Raw genomic sequence first — 12,254 nt, 5'->3', positions numbered from 1 at the left:
GGATATCAATGTGCAGTTACTGAAAAAACGTAGATAATACGATTATTACGTTTAGTGAACTTTCTTTTATACCTGAGTTATAGATAAGTGCACCCGAAAGAAAATATTGTAAGTGGGCAAATTGTATTTCCTATTGGTACTTTATTATTTAATGAAACCGGCTAAGAGTGAGTCTGACTCACATACGGAGTAACGTAATTATCTGGAAAAACATCAAAAAGGCACGATTGTTTTACTAGAGCTCACTGAAACCTTAATAAAGAATAAATTTCCCCATAGATTAACAAATTTCGTCTATGATATTTCGTATATATGAATCTCTGCGCACTCGATTCGTCCACTTTACGGCGCGTGAGCAGTTTCTATTGTTATATTATATCCATTTGCAATTTAATTTTTTTTATTAAAAGGTTTATGCATATATTTACCTAATTAAATCCGCAGTTTAATAATACTTATAAATTAGTTTAGCGTCTTATGATTATTATTACATTTAACAATAGTTGGTGCTTTAAATTGATGAACTTAGCTCATTACAAAATGATAGAGACACAGACACTTAAAATTCGTTACAAATAAATTTAATCTTAATGAAACGGCATTCAACGTAAATGTAGGTACCTCTAACAAGCTTAACGCCTACGGAGCCGCCCGCGTAGTCTACGAATGAGAGGTTTCACTGCTGTAAAAGGTAGCTCATCCTAAATATCTCTTAACTACTCAAAAGTAATTTCTTAAAATTTAAATACACACACAAACTCCGTTCAGACGGTTAATAAAGAAATACACTTTCGCATTGAAATCTGAGGATGAACATACACCATAACAATATCATTTTATTAATTTTCCATTCTTTCAATTTCATACTAAAATGAAATTCCAAAATGGACCACGGTAACATCTGGTAGGTTGCAACAAAATTAATCAAACGCTATCATAATTTAAATAGGCTCTGCAGAATCCCCTATGAAAATAATATTCGGGTAAATGAAAATTCCGATGCATTTGAAATCGCGAGCGCCGCGCTGAGGATTTAATTCCCTTGACTGTTGCGAATCGGCGCATGTTTTTTCATTAAAACGCATTCAATACGACGACGACGTGGCTTTGAAAAAGGGGACCTTTTCAAAAATTTTTTCCTGACATTCCACTCTGCACTGCTCCCAATCTATTCAACTCTTTTAACATAACGTTATTGACGTTTTTTGTTATTATGCCTCCGGCATTTACTACACTTTTTGGATGCAATTACTGGAAAATGAAAGTGTAATGTTTCCTATGATATAATATTATTTACGCTTCCTATCTTTTGAATTCAAAATGTTCATCATAATAGACAATACCTATAAGCAGTTCCATGTTTATTTTTCAATACAAGTTTAAGGTTACTATTGATTTATTGAACTAAGAACAATGCCACCTTGTATACATAATAAAAACAATTGAATTATGAAATCCATGCCATTCATCCCGTAGACCGCAACAGTCCTAAACCTTTTCTTCCTTTTATTACGCTTTGATTATAGAGATTCTTGGGTGACAGGGTGCGGTGATGTGGTTTCCCTACCGTCGCGTTGACACTCTGTAGTCCCATTAGTACACCATGAGGCAGGGTTAACGACCCGTTCGCGTGATACCGCACTACTTTAAGCTTATTTATACAATAAAGCGTACCTAGAGCTCGACGTTCAAGTGTTACACACGCCGCGACCTATCAAATTTCCATTATCAAGACTTGCAGCTGAGATATGGCAACATTAGTATAATCTTACTGTTGTTCTTTGGGTAGATTAAATTCCTTGTGCTATTTATGAAATCCAGGAATCATAGTTGTTTAATTTAGTTGAAGCCTCTAGTCTTTTGTTGACTCTTCGTCCCGTTTGATATATTTTTTAATACTTCCATGGCTATTTCGGGGTTGCTTAGATAGTTTTCAAAGTACAATACCTGGTTAGTTATTGTTAGTGACTTTGGATAAATTAAAAGTGCGATTGATATCTTTGAACGATATTTGACAAGTTTACAAGTAGTAAAGGTATTTTCTGCGGTTTCTTGGTAACTGCAAAATGCCTAGCTTATCTGATAGTTTATTCCAGGTGCTAAAAGTAAAATAGTTAAAACATGATTTATTTAGGCCGTTTCTGAAATTTATCTTTATTTCAAGTAATACATTTGTTTCCGTCGAAAATGTTTATAAAATATTTAAACAGACATTATAATTAATCGAAAATTGTTTACCAACTCTCTATGCCTAAAAGAATCAAATCATATGAATCCAATTTTGCATCTTATCAAACTGGATGACTTATTCAATCTAGCTCATACAGTCCTAGTTTGATAGCATGAAGTTGAACTCATCTTTTTTTGATAGTCAGTTGAAAATGCATGATGCATTCATTTGTTCTCTTTCCAAATAAAGCATTGATAACACGAGCTCTTTCTGTGACATAGGTAATTGCTACTCGGAAACATAAAATCAAAAACAAAACACTCGGATTTTAAATTACCTAATCTTTGTGGGTATAAGTTATAACCAATTGCCAACAAAATTAAGTAGCACTTATAGCAAATTAGCACATGAGACATCAATTTTTCATTATTTATATGAGTATATTGAATGAGTTAAAAAAGAGAAACTTGTAAACTGGACGTTGTATTCTAATTGTAATGTTTAAGACTGTCTTCCTTTTTACTGAAGTCCTTAAAGAATCTAGTAACTAGTTGAACAAGTAATTCGATATCTAATTCCAATATTTTGTCGATATATGTGGCAGAATAAAGAAAAGCTAAATTAAATATCTTTGTTCCAGGAAAGAGAAGCGTAACGAGCCAAGAGAGCATTTAAACATTAATACTTAATGTTTTAAAGAACAAAATGAATGAGGACGAGTATTTGACGATAGAATCATAAAGGATTTCAGATGTCGTGGCCGAGAGACGTTGTTTAGACAATGCCCGGCCTGGTTGGAGTCGCTACAGCGTCCGCATTTCTCCAGATATTACTATCATTTTCTGGTAAGTTTGTGTACATATTCTCTTACTTTACGTCTCTTATATAATGTAAATAATGGTTTTATACTTAGCGGTAGTACATATTATTTGAAAGAATGTTAAAAGATATCTTGATACTTTACTTCCCGAACTAAACCGACTGTTGAAAAAGTTTAGGGAACATTATAATTGTAGGTAGAGAAGTTGAAACTAAAAAAGCAGCAAATAATAATAAACGTAAGGAATATTTCATGAAATTAGCTCCCATTTTAATCACGATTAAGTTCAGTTTAATTCAAGACTGTCCGTAATAGTTACACCTTCAGACAAAGGTAACTGGCGAGGTATGAAGACAGTCAGAGGGAGGCCGGAAGCAGCTGTGTCGCTCGCGTGCTGTTTACCAATTTATCACTAAGCTGATTATATATAGGCTGGTTCTTCAGACGTATTTTATCACCTTGTTTGTGCTCTTTCTTTTGTTTACCACTGTTTTATTAACACAGCCTAAATCATACTTTTGGGCTAAAGCGGCTAATTCCTTCTTCAAAAAATAATAAAAATAGGCACCGACTCTTCATAACTTTACAATATAGGCAGGTATATACGACTAGGTATATTTTTACCGTCATCTGTTTTTTTTACACGATTTAACCCAAATTATTTATTTATACTGTATTATAATGTAATATATATAACTGAAGGGAGCAACCTAAAATTGGTAGATTTCAAAGATGTCTCTACTTTGTTAATTTTAATGGTCAAATAAATAAAAAACTTCACTTCGCGTTTTATAATCTTGACTATTTTGCTTATGATATACGTAATTAATTGTAATATTTTGTGATTCTGTTCATTGCCTATAACCTGATATAATATAACCTTAAATCAATTTAAAAAAGGACATTTCTCAGAAGAAGCCCTATATTATATATTACTGTACGGCTATTCGAAAATTAAATTAGTCTACTCATTTCAAAGAAAAATATATTTTAACAAAATATTTCTTTCAATACGTTGAAATTTAATTAAAATCACTAAATATTCATCTGTATTTACATCAGCGAGATAGAAATATCGGATTAATTTTTATTCCGCGCTTATACGATTCATAAAGGAAAACAGACACGGGATGAACATCTGGCAAATTAAAATAAAGCCATGAATGAGTGGACGTGCAGTGTCGTACATAAATATGAAATATAAATTGCATAAAAGTCACAAAAGGCGCACCGCAAATTGTGTTTTCAGTACTGTTTTGGAGCGCAGGTGGCGGGCCTGGTCTTAAGCTGGAACGGACGCCGCCAAATCCGTACACGACTTTAATTTAACTTTGCTTCACTGAATATCGTTCTTGCACTAAAATTTCTAATTTACCACAGTCGTCATGACACACCCGAATAAATTAGTTTGTGAAATACTATTCCGAAAACATTATCATTTCGTCTAACGATAAATACAGAAGTTAAATTGAAACATGTACCGACAAAAGTTTAACAGCATTTCGTTGTATAAATTGGAATTATATAATGTAATAACGATACTGCAAAGTTCGTGTTTTCCGCAAAATGAAACGCATTTTTGATATTTATACGAACAAAGTAAAGTAGGAAGCAAAAAATACTTATATATACACTCGTGTTAACTACAACGACGCCAATAAACGTTCAAGATAAACATTTTGTTCAGCTCTGGGACATTTATTTGTACAATAAGAAGGAAATTCCATTAGGGATGATCGCTATTATAGATATTTGGGGAGCACAAATGCAATAGTGTAGAATTTGCATAGGTAGGAGTTCAGACGCGCCACGCCGGTACGATACGGTTTGAATACGTAACTTCACTACATCGATGCGGTCGCGAGAATACTGTTTCATAAGCGACAACCCATATTTTTGCTGTGCTTTTGATATTGAGAATAAGGAATGGACCATTTTACGTATATTTCACTTGTAATATTCCAAATTGCAGGAAAAGAAGTTCGTAATATTATAGAGTTTTAAAAGTGTTGATATTTATTTTGTTTATACATTTTACAAATCTTTTTTTCATGTTGTACTGTAAAATTGTTAGGTTGATATAAATTCATTATTTTTTTACAACTATACAGTTACATGCTTACCGACGATTTGTAATTCACACTTACAATGTGATAAATTTATCTGGAATCGAGTTGAATTTATTCGAACCAATGAAGCTTTTGTTGGGCCGGCGTCAAGTGCGTCGCGATCGGCGCAGGCTTGCACATGCCACGTAAAGAACGACCAATGCACCGTGAAATTGCCTATTTTCCACGTGAATTTTATTTATTTATTTCATACATCGATGACATTTCCATTCGTTCTATAACTGCAGCTCACCGCATCGGAAAATCATACGGCGAAACTTGAAATGTGCATTCGCATCTGTCTTTATCACAAACCGTTCAAAGTCATGCGATGTAACGTTTAATTAAATTACTCTTGAATCTTGAGCATTAACGAACTTGCTCTATGAATTAAAAATGCAAATAGTTGAATGCGATACGTCTCAAATGCATCCTGTTTTAATTCACGGTAAATATTCGTAATGGACGGTATCTCGTAGGCATTAGAGTTCGCATTCGAACGGTTAAATTCCACAGATATATCATTTACCTCACTGAGACCCTTCTCAAACTGATTCATTTCCGATGCACGGTTGAAGCTCTTTGTGGAGTTCGTCGGCTGCGAATTGCTCACGTTTTCAACATTTGATTGGGACATCAATACCTATAAAATATTGTTGCATTCGCTATTGTCGTTAAAATGTGTTTGTGTCCGCGCTGTTTATGACTATTTGAAATGTGGAAAAGGGTTGTGAATCAGATTTTCACATCAAACATATTTCATATTCCGGTGAGCATTTAAGTCCTACTAGAGTTCCGTTTGCCGAGAGTTAAGACTGCAAAACAGACGCTGACTGGCGTCTCCCTCCCCGGCGAGCTTTTCCTCCATCACGTAGCAATTGCGTCTGCAAAATGCAACAATGCATAAGAATTCAATCTTATGTTTGTTTCAAAGATGCATAAAGATGCAATATTAAATTTCGTTGTAGCGAGACATCAGAGAAATTAAAGTAACCCTACATTATCTGCTTTTAATAACATAGAAATGTGTTAAAATAGAGGTCTGTTTTATGTTATTGATACTGCTAGATTGCAAAGTACAGACAATACTTTTCTCTGGGGTTAATAACACAGTGTGAAATATTTTAATTATAGGCTGTGAATAGTTTATAACTTACTCATGTTTTGAATCATGACTTATTATTAGTAATTATGAAAGAAGAAAGAACAAGCATCGATGTATTCGAAATATCTTTGTCACATAACTTCGAATCTAAATCAGTGTTAAATAATTGAACTCCGTACAAATTTGGTTCCCTATTTTGGCAAAACTATTCTCGCTTCAATGAATCCCATAAAACTATATGAATTGCCGCAGGTGTCGTTCCCGACTGTAAGGTTGCTCTAAGCCGCACTGAGCTGTATCATCCTGTATTCAGTAAATGTAGGCCGGTAAGCTTTCTGTTATCCCCGAACACTAATGAAGTTTAAAATTATTATTATATTATAAGACCTTTAATTCACTGCTTTAATAACCAGCAATTATGGTTTTATGGTTTTTATACGACAGTTGAGAAAGGTAAGAATCTTCTGACACTTCCACGAAATAGATATCTTTTTTTTAACCTATATTTTATATATAATTTAGTTTTATAGAATTATTTCTTAAACATATAATGCTAGCTGATACTTAACGCATTGAAAGATAGGTAATTGTGTAAGATGAAAATACAATATTAATTACAAATAATATAAACTATTTCCACAAAAGGAATACGGTAAAAGTAAATCATTCTCCCGAAGTGATTTGCCAAAGCAAACGAATATAAAAAAAATGCTTTCAAAAGTCATACATCGCCAATTATTATGTTTCTCAGTATTTCCATAACGTCGAAAGTTATCAAGTAGCATTAAAAGATTAAAACTCGATAGTTCAGTGAAGTTGTATCGAATCGCAACTCGAAACGATCTCTCGAGTCAACTACGATATAGGTATATTTGCAATGCAGGCGGCGCGTCCGTGGCGAACTTCGCCTGGCGAATGCAAAAATTTAAATTAAAAACATAAATCAGGCGTGTATCGAGTAAGTTTCGAGACCGGTATACATTTCAACTGCACGCTTCGAAACATATACTTGTTGGCTTATCGATTTTTTATACGAATATCTCCATTTTAATAAACCGAACTTAATATTAAAATACCGAAACTCAATATACCTTAATTTAATTTAACCGTTCGGCGAACAAGGTTATTACATTCATTAATTTGAAATCAAAATAATCTAACATCCGTCAGGTGAGAATATCTTGTTAAAATAAAAGATACTTAACAGATAATTACGGCAGACGAATTTTGTTTTAGTATTTTTGAATTAATTGCTCTGAAACATAAGTATCTTATAATCTTAATTAAGAGAACTTCACGACGCTCAAATTAGAAATTTTAATCTCTCGAAATCCGTTCATCGTGAGGTGATGCTGCTTATGAATTTTGAATATTTACACTTTTGGAACGAAAAATTTTCATGTTCTGCTTTTCTTTGAAACGTATAAATTATATTACTCTTAATATTATGTTCTTTACGAAATACATTTCATTTAAATCTAATTACATAATATTTTTAAAAAATAATTAGAGCGAAAACATCAATTAGCAACCTGTCACATAATATAATTATTAGTATATGACTGTAAAGTATGTTGTTGTTCAATAAAAGTTTTGCTATAAAATTTTAAATGATGACCATGAAAACCTTAAATGTTGCAACACCAAAAGGCTATTTCACCATAAAATATTGAGCCTTTTCTTTTTTTTCCTGCAAAATATATCAGCTATTAGGGAATATTATATACCTAAGTCTTTTTTAGTTTATATTAATTGATAATAGTCATAGACTAACTGGTCAATCCGAGGGGCAAAATTACTAAAGTCAGTTAAAAAGCGATTATACGATATTCTGTAATAACCAATAACGTTTCAAATTGCATAAATGAAATATGAACTTGCAATTACAAACGAACATTGATCAAGCGAGAATTAAAAAAGGATTGGTTATAAATTAAAACGCGTTGACGTTGACAGGAAAGTATTGGCTTATATGTTGCTACAGTTATACCATTGTACCTATGCACAGACTTAATATTATACTATGGTTATTCTACGATACTATGTATTATAAACGTGCAATTTATTTTAACCATAAGCATATTTTGTTCCCACTGCAGTGTCACAGGGTATTCGAGGGTTTAGGCGTTAAGCTTGTGAAGGAGTACCTACGGTTTTGTAGACGTCACATGTCAAACTTTAGTTCACTAGTTTTATCGCGATGTTCCTTTCACTAGTTAGTGAAAAAATGATTTGAATAACTTGCAAATATAATCTAAAAAATGTTTTAAAATTCTGTGCGTTGTCAAATCTTCCCGATTCCGAAGGCTTTTTAAATGGATAGAAATCGTAATTTAGAGCAATAAATAATATGAGTTTGGTTGATCTTTGGTACAAAAACTTCTATTTCGCATTTTTATAGTTTGATTGAAATTGGTCTAACATACAGTATTCTATATATTCGATTATAAAAAGGGTACAATAATAAAATACAGATAACAATGTATTTAGACTTTTTTGTACTTTAATGCCTTTTTACTATATACAGTTGCAATTTTTATACATTATTGCTATAATTTGAAATATTTTAGGACTGTTATGTAATAGGTTTATCGGTATAGTTTCAGATTGTTTTTAAAAACAATAACGTGTACAGAATATCCATTCGAACTACACTTTTCTCAGATCATAAATGGCCGTTCGTTTCAGAACAAGACAAAAAATCGGTCGATTTTGCAACCCTCCCTCGTCAGTTAGCGTTATTAAAATGTTCTTTTATCTTCAATCAAATGCAATTCATCAGCGTTCATAAAACAATGATTTATCCGCTCTTGACTCAACAGCCAGGAAAACCAATATGAAGCTGTAGAATTGTTTACTGTTAAAATAATAAATATTGTAACATTTTGTTGGCATGTCACATTTTCCAACTAAGCATCGACACATAATTGTACAGCTATAGACAAACAGAGATAAGATATAACATTCTTTATTTTAAAAACAACAATCAAATCTAGATAACTCCTTTGTTGCATTAATAAAGTTGAAGGAAGAGGAAGAAGTTAAATACAACTATAAAATATGCAATTACAAAAAATTATAACAACAGACACAAAGGAAAGTATTTAAGCTATTTTCCACCAGAGATTTTTGGGATTCCATATTACCGAATATTTATTAAATTTCTTTAAACTCATAAAATACATATTAATATCAAAAATGTGATGATAAATGTAAGCAATTGGAGTTGCACAGACTTAATTAGTGTCGGTTTGATTGCAGCCGTGAACGGCGTCAGCTGGGAGGAATGGTGGACCTACGACGGCATCTCAGGTGAGCCAAAACCCAAATTATAACTATTCCGCTCAAATGCTCAAATTGCATGCTGCTTTTGTATTCCATTTGTTATCTGTGCTTCTGCATAAATATCTGTATAAATCTATGAATATTTATCAGTTAGTGCCGTCCTTTTTATATTCAGTAGATATCGGTGTATTGATAAAGCGTAATTACACGCTTTTAATTTTCACAGATATTTCAAAAATGGAAATTCTGTTTGAGAGATTTTTTAGAGAAGCTCAACATAAAATACAATAATTTAATACCCAAAATAAACTGTTCATGTACGCACACTTTTTTTTTCCATTGTTAAATATTTCCTTGAATCAAGCATGCAACGCTGCAATCTAAATGTGAATATTGGAATTACAAATACATAATATACTGACAGCATATAGATGCTAGTTAAGCAACTTATTAAGCTGATAAACATTACAATAGGGATTAAACAGCTCACATACGTGCTCTATTATCGTATTACACATAAAGGCATGACTGGACTGACTACCATAACACACGGTAACGTCAACTGCAAATCCGTATGTGAGGGGATGAAGTGAAACCTCAATCCATTGACCTACCGCAAACGCACCGCAAATATAACGTTTCCCGTATCAATTTTTCTGTGCCGATAACATTTTTGCCAGTTTACGTGACATGAAATTTATACGGCCAATTTATCTTGCATTCATATTGCGTTACTCGCGAAATTGTGAGGTGTGTTATCATATCATTCCGTAACAGAAATTTCAGTCTTTCTCCAATTTTATGATATGCACATGATATTTCTGTAATAAAATTTTGATTTATGCGTTCCTGTACGAGCTTTACAATGTGGTTTATGCTTATAGTGATGTTTAAATAAATTTTGCTCCTTGATACTTACATAAGAATTAATTTATTGCTAAAATTTTATATGTAGAGAAATGTGTAGGTACCTAACAATTATTAACAGATTACGAATATAGAACAAAAGCTAATGCTACCTTATACTATAATACACAGATTTATATATTTACAACAACAAGGTTAGCTAATCAAGTACTGTAGACATTCGTTAAAAATGTATAGAAGTAGCATTTTCGATACATCCAGTATTAGTAAAGTGATGTTGCGTGAGACCCTCACCCTCCGATCTCTTGTAATATTCAAGCCCATTAGTAATCACGCTAACTACCCAAACTTCGATCTCGCTTCTTTTAGAGTTTTATCACGTGTTTTAAAGGATATATAAATAAATAAATAGCCACTTACAGGAACCGTAGTAAAATCATAATGGAGCTATTTTTTAATTAAAGCGTTTAAACCGTGCGATGATATTCTAACCGGCCATAACTATAGCCGATAAAAGCTTAGAAACGGCACTTGCGGAGTGCAATACGAATAGCGCAATTAGAACCCTGCGGCTGACGTAATTGCAGTTTTTATCCACACAACAAGACCCGTATGAACCGTGTGCCAAAAAGTATATACAAGGAAAGTTCACTTAACGCATAGCTATAAAGTAGGCGTGACCGCAACCGCTGCGCCGGCTTACTCATGCAATTTTCAAGGTCATAAATAATAAAACCGTGAACGCGATCCAAAGCACTTTGGCCACTTTTCCGCTGTTTTCTCTCATATTGAAATACCTCGTAGACGTGAGCGGTTTCTGGATGGCGCTACTTACACTTTTTACAGCATGAAATTTAATTTTACAATCCAATTTAACTTAGTGTATGCCCTTATTATTTCTTCAGACAAGAATATTTCTGAAAGAGTGAAATATGCGGCTAAAACAAATGAGCATTTTATTAATTGACATTTTTAAACTAAATTCGTGTTAAGCATTCCATGCCCAGTGGATTTTTGGTTAAGCTAGGGCGGGTTTTATTCTGTTATAAAGAAAAAACCTCGACTTTCAGAGTAGAAAACCATACCTCATTCTAATGAATAGTTCGTAAATCATTCAAGTCTCCTATAATATAAAAGTATGTAGAAAAAATGTCGACCGCTTTTACACTTCCATTCTCATTAAGAGGAAACATGTATTCGAGTTAAAAACATGTTCATACCATATCCATTGCAGTGTATGTAAAATAATTCCATTATTTTTTTTCAATAAGAATCATAATTAAGCGAACATCGCGCTTGTATGTGGACAATAATAATGAACACGTGCGCATTCATAAAATATTATTTCATGCACATTTCATACATTCCATGTCATTTCACGTGAAATTTCAACAAATAATTCGAAAATGCTCGTGGATATTTATGACGTAATCGGAACAATGAACATTCAGTCGGTATGTGAATTTATAATGTCCTAATCAAAAGTCCATCTAATGGCTCAATTTGAAGGAATATTTAAGGCTGGATTAATTTAAATCGTGTGCGTTATGTGGTTGCTAATACTGTTTATTGGCATTGTGCTTGTGAGATGACCTAATAAATAGGTAATTAGGGAATGGCATGTACTAGCGGCCGCGATTTGAACGCTACATCATAGCATACAGGACACATTACACATTGTGATACAGATCTGGACGTTGCTGAGTGCTTTGATTAGTATCAATATACACTACATAATGCGGTGTCAAATGTTTCTAGTGTTTATAACTATATGAACAATGAGCATTATACTAAGTATGATGTTGTATTGTAAAGTTGTAGAGCAGCATTATGTTAATTATGATAAATAAAATTTTTATCGTGTGATATATTGAGTAAAAATGTTATTACCTACTAATG

The 12,254-nt window shown here is 32.8% G+C and overlaps 1 protein-coding gene across 3 annotated transcripts in view; it reads left to right on the top strand.

The window, feature by feature from the left end:
- Positions 1-12,254, top strand: part of LOC123692063 (carbonic anhydrase-related protein 10) — a 60,695-nt gene that overhangs the window by 39,197 nt on the left and 9,244 nt on the right. For all 3 annotated transcript variants that reach the window (XM_045636698.1, XM_045636699.1, XM_045636697.1), the window contains exons 2-3: positions 2,811-3,015; positions 9,465-9,515. In XM_045636698.1, the coding sequence (XP_045492654.1) occupies positions 2,952-3,015; positions 9,465-9,515 (115 nt within the window). In that variant the 5' untranslated portion in view covers positions 2,811-2,951. The remainder of the gene's footprint in view (positions 1-2,810; positions 3,016-9,464; positions 9,516-12,254) is intronic.

Source organism: Colias croceus, chromosome 5, assembly GCF_905220415.1.
Source record: "Colias croceus chromosome 5, ilColCroc2.1".
Taxonomy (NCBI): Eukaryota; Metazoa; Arthropoda; class Insecta; order Lepidoptera; family Pieridae; genus Colias; species Colias croceus.
The sequence above is the reverse complement of the archived record's forward strand: the minus strand, read 5'-3'. Positions and strand labels throughout refer to the sequence as shown.